This window comes from Cornus florida, unplaced genomic scaffold (assembly GCF_030987335.1).
Source record: "Cornus florida cultivar Cherokee Brave unplaced genomic scaffold, ASM3098733v1 CherokeeBrave_3.0.0_Hap2_Chr02, whole genome shotgun sequence".
NCBI lineage: Eukaryota > Viridiplantae > Streptophyta > Magnoliopsida > Cornales > Cornaceae > Cornus > Cornus florida.
This window is the reverse complement of record NW_026775572.1, coordinates 37,112,139-37,125,060: the sequence shown is the minus strand read 5'-3', so window position 1 is coordinate 37,125,060 and position 12,922 is coordinate 37,112,139. Positions and strand designations below refer to the sequence as shown.

At 36.8% G+C, this 12,922-nt stretch overlaps 1 protein-coding gene and 1 long non-coding RNA gene across 2 annotated transcripts; one reads left to right on the top strand and one right to left on the bottom strand.

The window, feature by feature from the left end:
• Positions 1 to 247: 247 nt before the first annotated feature.
• On the top strand, positions 248 to 3,388 carry LOC132286529 (uncharacterized). The gene is made up of 5 exons (XR_009472800.1): positions 248 to 486; positions 580 to 730; positions 2,180 to 2,244; positions 2,722 to 2,794; positions 3,211 to 3,388. It is a non-coding gene; the product is annotated as an uncharacterized LOC132286529 (long non-coding RNA).
• An 8,233-nt stretch (positions 3,389 to 11,621) lies between these two features.
• On the bottom strand, positions 11,622 to 12,908 carry LOC132296052 (putative F-box protein At5g52610). The gene has a single exon (XM_059794299.1). The coding sequence runs from the start codon at positions 12,906 to 12,908 to the stop codon at positions 11,622 to 11,624; it is 1,287 nt and encodes a 428-aa protein (XP_059650282.1).
• Between the last annotated feature and the right edge of the window lie 14 nt (positions 12,909 to 12,922).

Sequence of the window (12,922 nt, the reverse complement as noted above, 5' to 3'; positions counted from 1 at the left end):
TTTCCTTATTCTTCTTCTCTAATGGTCCTTGTTCTTCTTCCTTCTCTCTCTAGCTTTCTCTTTTCTCTTTCTAGATCTACCCTCTATGTATATATATAGATAAAATATACTACCTATATTATAAACTTAACATATGGTCCGACAATTCACAAACTAGCACTACAAGAAAATGGGCCTTTTACAACACATTTTCTACAACAGGTCCACAGATCCCATGTAGAAGTGCCTTCTACAACAGGCCCGCATGGCCTATTGTACAAAGGTATTCTTCTACAACAGGCCCGCATAGCCCATTGTAGAACAGGGTTTTCATCGGGTGGCACTCAAAAAAATTCATTTCTCCTCCCAAACTTCGTACGCATCAATCAACCAAAACACCCCTCTCTCTTGAATCCATATGAAACCTTAATCCTTTCTAAGTCCAAGCACGAATTTTTTGGGAGCTTCGTCTTTGGCGAGTTTCACCTCCAGAGGAAAATTGCCCAGGTGCGTCTCTGTTCATCTCTGAACTCTCGTCTCTGTTCTTCTTCTCGATCTATTCCTTCTCTGAACTCTCATCTATTTTCTTCTTTTTTTCAGCAACAAAAGACACAGAAAAAACCCGCAGAAGATACCATCATCTGTAGGCCAATTAGGGTTTCCGTACTGGAGTCCAGTTCGTCGACGGTTCGGTCCCGACGCCCCTTTCTTCGCATCTGGAAATATTGAAAGAGAACTTCTAGCCAAACAGGTTCATTCATTTCCTTCCGTTTCCCTCTATTGATTGTGTATGTACATTACAAGTATATGTAAACACACATACCCCACAAACATATTTTTCTATTATTTTTTTTATTTTTAATTCTTTGAAGATCTTTTAAGTCTTAATTGACGAGTTTGTGGAATATGATCTTATTGAAGGTTTTGAGTTAATGTCTTATTTGACATTCATTCTCTGGGATGATAAATTTTCAAATCAATAATTTATGTTTTTGCGTAGAATTTGCTTTATTGTACTCAAATTGCTTCGTTAAGTAGAAACTAATATTAGAATTTGCCACTGATTGGCAAAAATATGGAAGGTTTCAGTAATCTATCAATTTGGATGTCTCTTATGTTTGTTTGAAATTTATGGAGAGAATTATAATCGTAGGAAATGCTAGTCATGGGAACTTTATAGGGACTAGTTAAGAAGATATATCTTTTATTGTATTCGGTTAATGACTATGGTCTTTCAGGTGTTTGTTTGTTGTGGTAAAGTGTTTAAAAATGACAGCTTTGGGTTTTGTAAATGATCAAGAAAATGATATTACTGATTAAGTGATTATATATGAAGTTCCTTCCAGATTGAAATTGATTGAGTAAATTATTTCTTATAGTTGGAGATAATTCATTTGCTACACCCGGCTGATATGACTATCTAATACTCCGTATCTGGTCCATGAACTAAGCATGGTTAGCAACTTAGTATTTTGAGTGCATGATCAAGACGTCCTCCCAGAACAACATTCTAAATCTACTTCTACTCAATTTATTGAAACTGTTAGGATCCTACTTGGTAATATTTACTTGAGTTGATGAGCTCTTTTCCAAGGTATTTTTTTATTACAAAAAAATTTGCCAAAAAAAAGCATATCTTTGTTCTCCTTGTGCTGTTTTTTTCCCTTTCATTCGACAATAGATGAATTAGAATTGAGGAAAGTTAAGTAGCTACATCATAGTAGCTATATATGTTGTGGGCTCCCATATTTCTTTAATTGTAATTTTACATGTAATTTGGGTTTTCTAAATCACCTTGGTTGTGCAGGTCCATGCGTTCTTGGTTTATTGGAGAAATTAATAGTGCTTAATCTTTAGCATTAGTTATTGTAATAATTTTATTTTTTTAATTCAACTAAATACTGGCTAAATCTATTAAGTTGAACTGCAATGTTTCTTTCTTTCTTGACGGTCTACTTTACAGACTCATGTTTTGCTTTCTTTCTTCGGAATTTCCTTTTATTATATTTTCAACACATGTTGTTCAAGTACTTGTTTTCTGAAAATAACTCGCGCATTACTCCGGCTTTTGAGTATGTAAAGTTCACACCTATAGTGCGAAACCTTCTAAGAGATTTGATTTTAAACCTCTGATATCGGTTGCCTGCCAAAAGAAAAGAAACTTGATTAGTAACGAACTTTATTTCCCTTTTTTGTTTAGGTTGCATTGGATTTAACTGAAGACAAGAAGCAACAGCTTCAAATTGTGGAAGATGAGGATGGCAGGTATTAATGGTCACAAATAATTTTTTTCCGTCTATTGACTTGATCTGCGACTAACTGGCTACAGTAATTCTGCAATTTTTCCAGCATTGAAAGAACTAAAATAGTTGGATTCCTTGGATGAAGATGAAAGTTGTGTTGTAAAATTATTTTTGATGGATTAGAAATTAAAAGGGTGTTATGGTATAGTTCACAAGCTACAGGTTATTCTAATCCTAAAACTTATCCACACATGTAACTGTTAAAATTTGTTGTCCTTGAGAAGCCTCCACTATGTTCTTTCATTTTGCTGGATCGCAGTTATTGGAAATAAATATATAGTATCAAGAGATTCCAATATTTTATCGAAGAGTAAATTACACTCAAGAGATTCTAATTCCGTTAAATGAACTCAATTCCTATAACTTTATATAAATCATCGATACATGCATTCACTTTGTTAAATTGAAAACTAACTAAAATTCTGCTTTCTGTTGCTAGATTTTATCCACATCTTTTATTGCACGGACAACAATACATAGAAATTTACAAGGCACTTCCTTCTAATGGTTGTGTAAGCCTCCTAACCAGATTCTCTTGATGAAGATAATGTGCCTAAATATTTTTTCTTGTTTGCTTATGTCCTATATTTGATGTGAGACTGATCTTAAATTTGTATAATTTCAGCCTAACATCATAATACTTAAGTTGAAAGCTTCAGTTTTATTAATTACCAGTTTTTTCTGTAAGATTAATGGCCCAAGACAATTAATGGTAGGCTAGCAGCTCATTTTAATGCAAATCTTAGATATTACCAAGGGAACCTATTATCTGTCACACTTTTACATGAACATTTTTTTATTATCACTTATTTCATGCATATTAATTCATAGATTTGTGCATGCCCTTATTTATTTATTTTTAATATATTTTTTCTTTCTTGAGTTCTTTAGTGAGAGTTTTGGCTAAAATTTTCTTCTTTGTTTTCAGTTATGTTTAGCTGCTTGGAGTCTTGCCATGAATGCTTTGGAGGGAAAGTTTTTGCAATCTGAGTGTGATGGGAAATGCCCTGGTTGTGTTGGTATTGAAACTTGTCTAATCCTTGCACAGATGGTAACAATGAAGGGAACTTTGTAATCTTTAATGAATATAAAATAAATTTGGAATCTATTTGTTTGTGATTAGTGGGATGTAGATGTAAATTTTTATTTTTATACGACTTGAACTCTTTTTCATCTTGTATCATAAGGCTTGGTGTGGATATATATACCTTTGGGTTGATTTATTGTTGTGTTTAGTTGTACTAATTTTGTGTTGGGGCAGCGTAAGGCAACCATTGAATTTTTTTTTTTTTTTTTAAATTGCTTTTTATAAGGGGCCAGACCTATCGTCAAAAGCACTCTTTCTACAAGGGGCGCAAACCGTCGTAAAAAGTAATATTTGCCCGTCGTAGAAAGCCCTCTTTCAACAAGGGGCTGGAACCTTCGTAGAAGACCCTAAGCCAACAAAGATAGGGGATACCACAATGGGCCATGCCCGTTGAAGAACTGTTTTTCGCCCCTTGTTAAAAGCCATTTTTCTTGTAGTGTAGGTAGCTAATTTAATGAAATATTATTTTTAATAATATATATATATATACATACACCTTATTATATGTATATATATATATATAACTAATAATCCATATGGGTCGCTATCCAACTCATTTAGGATCCCACTTAAATAGTCTTAGACCCATCTAGTTGGTCGATGAGCTAAAACCTAAATCCTTTAAAATAAAAATAAAAATAAAATAAAATTATTTAATTAACACAATTAAACATTTAAAATAATTCAATCACACAAACACATCACATGGAATCAAATAAGAATGCACATATAATTAGCCAACATAAATAAATTTAATTAATTCAAATAAAATAATTTAATGAAATAATTAATCAATTAAACACATAATTAAATATAAAAGCAAATAAACAAATAGTCACATAAATAAATAAAATGCAATTAAAATCATTAAATAAAATCTAATTAAATCCTTTGAAATTAGGGGTATTATCGGGTGAATTCAATAATATGTTTCTTTCTCCTTTCAGTTGGACGTGAATATCTGAATTGGTTGTTCAGATACTATTCAAGAATTCTTGTTTAGACAGCTCAAACCATCCATACATGGTGTTTTGATCTAAGATTTCAATTCCTCCATGTTTCAGTAGTAGCATATTATTTCATGGAGCTAAGGTGATCTTGATACAAACAAGACTACGTGACTCAAAAACGATTAAAGGGATATATGAAGAATTAATATACAAAAGGAAGGTTAAATTTAACTTGAATTTACGCATTATAAAAGGACTCATGTACATAGTTTTGGTGAGATTAAGTATGGACCTAATGTAACAACCCACTCTACCACATGGTATGATATTGTCCGCTTTGGGCCTGAGCCCGCACGGTTTTGCTCTTGGGCTTTATCCCAAAATGCCTCATACCAATTGGAGATGACACACTTACATATAAACACTTCACCTTTCCTCTACCCAGGCGATGTGGGACTGTGCACCCGTAGCTCGCCAGTGTGGTAACCTGACAGTGTCTCTCGCACTCGCCCACTGCACACCCGCCCACAAGGTCATCACAATCCACCCCCAATGGAGGCCCGACGTCCCCGTCGGCACACTTCAGGCTAGGTCAGGCTCTGATACCATTTGTAATGACCCACTCCACCACATGGTATGATATTGTCCACTTTGGGCCTGAGCCCGCACGGTTTTGTTCTTGGGCTTCACCCCAAAAGGCCTCATACCAATTGGAGATGACACACTTACATATAAGCACTTCACCTTCCCTCTACTCAGGCGATGTGGGATTGTGCACCCGTAACTCGCCAATGTGGTAGCCTATTAGTGTCTCTCGCACCCGCCCACAGGGTCATCACAATCCACCCCCCTTGGAGGCCCGACGTCCCAGTCCGTACACTTCCGGCTAGGTCAGGCTCTGATACCATTTGTAACGACCCATTCCATCACACGGTATGATATTGTTCGCCTTTTGGGCCTGAGCCCGCACGGTGTTGCTCTTGGACTTTACCCCAAAAGGCCTCATACCAATTGGAGGTGACACACTTACATATAAGCACTTCACCATTCCTCTACCCAGGCGATGTGGGACTGTGCACCCGTAGCTCGCCAGTGTGGTAGCTTGACAGTGTCTCTCGCACCCGCCCACGGCACACCAGCTCACAAGGTCATCACAATCCACTCCCCTTGGAGGCCCGACGCCCCCGTCGGCACACTTTCGGCTGGGTCAGGCCCTGATACCATTGTAACAACCCACTCTACCACATGGTATGATATTGTCCGCTTTGGGCCTGAGCCCGCACGGTTTTGCTTTTCGGCTTTACCCCAAAAGGCCTCATATTAATTGGAGGTGATACACTTACATATAAACACTGCACCTTTCCTCTACCTAGGCGATGTGGGACTGTGCACCTGTAGCTTGCCAGTGTGGTAGCCTGACAGTGTCTCTCGCACCCGCCCACGGCACACCCGCCCACAAGGTCTTCACAATCCACCCCCCTTGGAGGCCCGACGTCCTCGTCGGCACACTTCCGGCTGGGTCAGGCTCTGATACCATTTGTAACGACCCACTCCACCACATGGTATGATATTGTCCGCTTTGGGCCTAAGCTCGCACGGTTTTGCTCTTGGGCTATACCCCAAAAGGCCTCATATCAATTGGAGGTGACACACTTACATATAAGCACTTCACTTTTCCTCTACCCAGGCGATGTGGGACTTTGCACCCATAGCTCGCCAGTGTGGTAGCCTGACAGTGTCTCTCGCACCCGCCCACGCATACCTGCCCACAAGGTCATCACAATCCACCCCCCTTGGAGGCCCGACGTCCCCGTCGGGACACTTCCGGCTGAGTAAGGCTCTGATACCATTTGTAACGACCCACTCTACCACATGGTATGATATTGTCCGCTTTGGGCCTGAGCCCGCACAGTTTTGTTCTTGAGCTTCACCCCAAATTAAAGGCCTCATACCAATTGGAGATGACACACTTACATATAAGCACTTCACCTTCCCTCTACTCAGGCGATGTGGGATTGTGCACTCGTAGTTGGCCAATGTGGTAGCCTGACAGTGTCTCTCGCACCCGCCCACGGCACACCCGCTCCAGGGTCATCACACCTAATATATGCCTTCTTAAAGTTGGGATTTGGGAATTATATGCCATGCAATTAAATGGAGAATATTGGAATAATCGAAATTTATAGGTAAATCTAATTTGAAAGTAATAATGTGTTTCCATTTCATAATGTGTTTATATTGATAATTTGATTATTTATTTATTTATTTTTTGTCATCGGTAAGAAACTCATACACATTATTCACACATTCACTTTGCTTATTTGAAGACTCGAATTCTCACCACCCACTTTGAGAAATAAAAGAGATATCACTTGACTACAAGGCCCTTAGTTATTGATAATTTGATATGACCAATTTTAAATTAAGAATATGATTGGAATTAAGGTCTGTCTTATTTATTTTTAAAATAATCTAAGAGATTTGGGAGAAATTTGAAAATTCTTACTAAAAATAAATTGTTTTTTCCCCGGCAAGTGAGTAAATAACTGCCAATATTGATTAACATTCAACTAGGCTGCTCAAATTCACAATAAGCAGCCTATGTCTGGCATAAGCTAATTTGGTTCAAGCATCATCTATCAAAGCACAACTACATAACTTGGCTAGCAGTAAGAGGTAGGCTATATACATAACTCCAAGCCAATGCCTCATAAGCACTATGTCAATAGATGTTACCTATATCTGGCTGAGAATGAGTCTATGAACCACTTGTTCTTCAAGTGTAGCTATATATAGTTCACAGATTTGGAAATTTATCCGGGAGATTGCAGGGTTCAATATACTTCCCAATTGTTGGATAGATTTGATACAGTGGTTTTCAACTCATTGGGCTTCATCAAATTTCTTGACACACAAGCTCATATTGTCTGCAACAATTTACTTCCTTTGGCAAGAGAGAAATGGAAGGGCTTTCAAGAATATTTCTACTCCTCCCCACCGCATTATTTCCCAAATCAAGACTTGTATTAGAGCAAAGTTTGCAACAATCAAGTTGAAGAGGAGTGTTGATCTTAGACTAATCACAGCTGAGCAGGACCTTCATAGTTTGTTTGTGGAGGCCTGTTCCACATCCTGTGTGCACTCTTGGCTGGTCTCATAAGGTTGTAGTTGGAGGTTATCAGTGGCAATATTGTATTGTTCTGCATTTTCACTTTTGTAGCTAATGCTTTGGTTTGAGGTTGCATTAGGCTGCCTTTGGTTGGTTGTTCATTGCAGTACTTCCCCACCTTGGGCACCATGTACATTCTTCCTGACTTATATACAAGCTTACAGTACTTTAACCAGGGAAAAAAAAAAAAATCACAATAATGAAATCGATACATCAAATACAATATATACATATATTTACACAGTATCTTTCAAGAAATAGAAGTATTGAAGCAAATGATCAGCTATTGTTTTAAATTTTTTTTGTTGTTGTTGTTGTTGGTTTTTATTTATATATATATATATATATATATATATATATAATTGTAGACATTAACTAGACAATATATCAAAAAGACAGGAAACTATATGTCAAAATGTACAAAGGGATTATTCTCTAGCAACCCAAAAAATTCTAGCACTACATGGCATTAAAACACAAAAACAAAAAAATACCTGGCACAAAAACAAATCCACAGCAAAACAATATTGGCCAAGGAAATTAAAAAACTGAAAAAAAACAAAACAAATTGTAGTCATTAAATTAGATGGCTAAAGTTATGAGATTGTTCTGTAGATGGTATAAATCAAGGAAAAACTTGTTTCTTATTGCCATTAGCTGCACTATTTTTATGGATGGGATTCCTCAGATGCAATTGCTATGACTAAAGGCCTTATAAAGCAGGAAATTGACTAAGTGCGCAATCAAATGCATAAGAAAACTAAAGATTAAAAAAATTTCAGTAACTACTTTAAAATTTGACCTGAACCATACTCATCAACAAATGGAAAACACAAAAGTGACCACAAATTTCAGAATAAAAGTTGTATTACAATTCAAAATGCAAATTTTCAATTAAATTTAATTTTCCTATGATTCTTATTTGTTACAACGATCAAGCATCAAGATAAGATAAACAAATGATGGAATCCACATAATTTGATTTGTGATACTAGCATCATACTTCCTAAACCATCAAATTTAAGTACCTCACCAATTCTAATAATTGGCGTAGAAGCCTTACTCCTGTAATCCCAAGAAATATATTGACAAGGTTTTGTTTCTGAAAACTGCAGTATCTCACTCTTGTACACAGGACTAGAATATGACAAGAAGGTAAAGAGTATTTCATACTTTTGTGGAGCAACAACAGTCTTCTGAACCGAGATGTCATGACAATCCTCTAATACCTATATTTGTATGGCACTGCCACAGTTCAATAAAGCCATCGCCCTCCAAATTTTTTCAAATTATACTTGGGAGAGACAGTATCAGGAAGGGGCAACGATTAGAAATTTTTGCTACCAACATCGAAAACCACCAGAACTTCTTCACTTGGTGCCTTCGCGCAAATCCAATATATCGCGCCATTGACACAAACACCTTGTTCTCGGAATGAAGAAGACCTTTTTAAAACGCAATAGAAAAGACTAACACACTTAATTTTAACTTGAATTTGCGCATTGGAAAAGAAGGGGAGGGAGACGCACACAAGAGAAGAAAGTTAATAAAATCAATCTTCCTCCCCTGTTCTTGGAAATCAAGGAGGCCTTTAAACCAATTTTCTTGTAGCAATTCTATGCCCAAAAACATTTGAAACTATACTTCTCATGTTATGCAGCATTTATAATACACACACAGAGTAATGAGAGAAGAAAGAAATGACTAGCAAATTTTAAAACATAAATCCAAAAAAAAAAGTCAGCAGAAAAACCAGTTATAGAATAGCTAACCAAAACAAACATGGAGCTGCATTGAAAAAAATAATAATAATAATTTCATTGACATATAATTTTATGTTTTCACGTGATTCTTATTTAGAAACAAGAATCAACCATCTAGATTAACATCAAACTCCCCAAATTGCAATTTGCACATTAATCATCTGAATCTGTGGTAGAGGCATGAAGCTCTCCACATGATTAGTGATTCTAAAATTGATATTTTCTGCGGTCCTTGAATTCTAAAAGTCCTCACACTTTTATTCTTCTGACAAGGAATAAGGTCATAGTGGTTCCATAATATACCTGAAGCCAGTAACAACTCACCGCTATATGGGTTTCTAGGCCTCTTGCGACCATGCAGTGCTACCATTCTTCCCCGGGAAGTGAGTAACTAACTATCAATGTTGATTAATGTGTTCAACTAGGCTGATTAATAAATCAAATGCACAATAATGAAATCGATACATTAAATAATATATATATATTTAAACAGTATATTTTAAGAAATAGAAGTATTGAAGCAAAATATGTATATGATTAATCCAATTGAGCAAGGTTAAAATGATCAGCTACTATTTAAATTTTTATATAGTTTGTTGGTTTTTTTAATTTTTTTTTTTTTTTTTTGGTTAAAGGGCAAGCTTCTATATAAATTAAGAAAGGATATACATGGGGCCCCAAGAAGGGGAAAATACAACACAATTTAAATCAAAGATTGAAATATAAACTACAACAGCCAAAGCACAGCTAACACAGGCCAAAGCATTGATTACAATTCAAATTCAAAACTTCAAAACCACCCTACGGGATCAGCCACGTACACACACATGATGAGGAACAAGACTGCACAAATAGGTTTTGGAGGTCATGATCAGTTGTGATTAATCTAAGATCAGTACTCCTCTTCAACTTAATTGCAGCTAGTTGAGCTCTGATGCAAGATTTTATCAAGGAGATAACATGATGAGGGGTATTGGAAACATTCCTAAAAGCTCTACCATTTCTTTCTTGCCAAAGATAGTAAACTGCTGCTCACAGTAAGAGCTTGTGAATTAATCAAGAACCTTGCTGAGGTCCAATGAGCTGAACACCAGTTGATCAATTCCATCCGGCAGCTTGGTAGAATGTAGAACCCTGCAATATCTTGTATGAAGTTCCAAATCTGTGAACTAAAACAACATTGGAAGAACAAGTGATCCATTGATTCCATCTGAGCCTTACAAAGGTAGCACCTGTTAACATAGTGCTTGTGCATCATAGGTTTAGAGTCCAGTGTGTAAAATCTTCCCCTCACTGCTAACCAAGGAATACAACTATGTTTGGGAATATGGTGCTTGAACCAAATATGCTTATGCCAAACAAAGGTTGGTGAAGGTGGTGCAAAGTATGCATTGGTATGAGAAAATGAGTAACCATGAGAAGGACAAGGCAACCAAACGAAACTGTCTTGTTGTTCAGAGGGTTGAGGCAGGGAATATAACAGAGAAAGAAAGTTTAAGAATTGGAAAAACTGTGAGTAGTTCAAAGATAGGGGGACCATCCAATGAGTACTGGAAATTAGGCTATCAACTAGGTCCTAGTGTCTAGTTGAAGAATTTCCACATCATTCAGCCCTATCTGTTGAACAATTGGACAATTAGGGAACCAGTAATTAAGCCATAAATTAGTATCTTTCCCACACCCCACCCAATACGTGATGAGACCTCTTGCCGTCCCTCTTAGTTTCAACAAATTCCTCCAAAAACTAGAACAAGTTGCAGAGGGCTTGATACACCAAAAGGATCTATCCCTTAGCTGATGACAATTGTTTTTTACAATTGTATACATTAGAGAACATATCAAAAAGACAGGATACGTCAAAATATTCTGTAGCAACACCCAAAATATTCTAGCACTACATGGCATTATAACATTATTACAGAAGGTTAGCCAAAAATTGAAAAAAACAAAACAAAATGTAGTCATTAAGCTAGATCGATGGTTAAAGTTATGAGATTGTTCTATCTATGGTACAAATCAAAGAAGCATTTTATTAATTCTCCCACCTTTTTATTTTTTATTTTTTTTAAGATTACTTGTTTCTTATAGACCCTAGCTTCACTGTTTTTATGAATGGGATTGCTCAGATGCAATTGCCGTGCATCAACCATCAATATCTATGACTAAAGGCCTTATAAAGCTGGAAACTAACTGCATTCAAATGCATAAGAAAACTAAAGATAAAGAAAATTTCAGTAACCATACTCATCAACAAATGGAAAACACAAAAGTGATCAAAAATTTCAGAATAAAAGTTGCATTACAATTCAAAATGCAATTTGTCAATTAAATTATATTCCTATGATTCTCATTTGTTACAACAATCAAGAATCAAGATAAACAAATGAAGCAATCAACATAATTTGTGATACTAACATTGACACCACCATAGTTAAGTGCCTCACCAATTCTAATAGGCCTAGAAGCTTTATTCCTGTGATCCCAAGAAATATATTGATAAGGTTCTGTTTTTGAAAAGTGCAGCGTCTCACCCTTGTATACAGTCATAGGAGACAAGATGGTGAAAAGTATTTCATACTTTCGTGGAGCCACAACAGTCTTTTGAACCCACTTGTGACAATCCTCTAATACCCATATTTCCATGGCAATGCAATCACAATCTCTATCTTTCAATAAAGTCAAACGCCCTCCAATTTTATTCAATTTATACCTGATAGACGGAGAGATACCATCAGGAAGTGGCAACGATCGGAACTTTTCACTACCAACATCGAAAACCACCAGAACTTCTTCACTTGGAGCCTTCCCGCAAATCCAATATATCGCGCCATCAACACAAACACCTTGTCCTTCGAAAATATAAGGACATGGTGGGACGTGGGTGATTTTTCTCCATGACTTATTATTAGCATGAGAGGTGAACACTTCTTTATGCTTCTTTGAACCAGCCTTTATTGTGAACACTTCTTTATCTTTCTTTGAACCAACCTTTATTGTGAACACTTCACATTGCATGTCAAATAACCTCCTGGTGAACCCATGACGCATAGACATTATGTGTAACACTTTGTACTCATTGGTTGAAGGATCAAATCCGAAAGAATAAATAGAATAAAACTCAACTCCAGAGCGTAAATTGTCAAATTTAAAATTCTCATAATTAGAATGACTTGCCGGTAGGAGTCTGAATTCCCGAGTGCTAGGGTTAATGACATAGACATACCTGCCATTGTAGAAACATACTAATCCATTAAGGGATTCTGAAACATATCTCTCGCAGCCGGGCAGGGACAGAAGGCGGACCGCTGGCCCTCCTTCAAGACTTGCAGAATAGAAGTAATGCTTCGAGTCAGGACCCGAGAAAGACACAAGGATTTGGGGTCCACAGGGCCGAGTTTGAGATTGGCTCAAGTGCAGGTCCACCAAGGAAGGGCTGTCGATAATGGTGAGCCATCTTTTGCAGACGGATCGGAATCTGAAAAGGGACTTCACGGGGAGTCTTGAAAATATCTCTAAGATCAAATCTTCTAGAAGTGGAGGAATAGCCTTGCTTTTTGCTCGTCTTGTTATAGAACGATTTGGGTTTTCTGAGGAGGGTTTCTTGGCATCATCACTTCTTTTGTTGTTGTTAGTCTTTCTTGTTTGCTTCTTTCCCATTGCTCATTTTCAAA

Coding starts and splice junctions, on each gene's coding strand:
- LOC132296052 (XM_059794299.1), bottom strand. CDS start 12,908: ATGGGAAAGAAGCAAACAAGAAAGACTAACAACAACAAAAGAAGTGAT.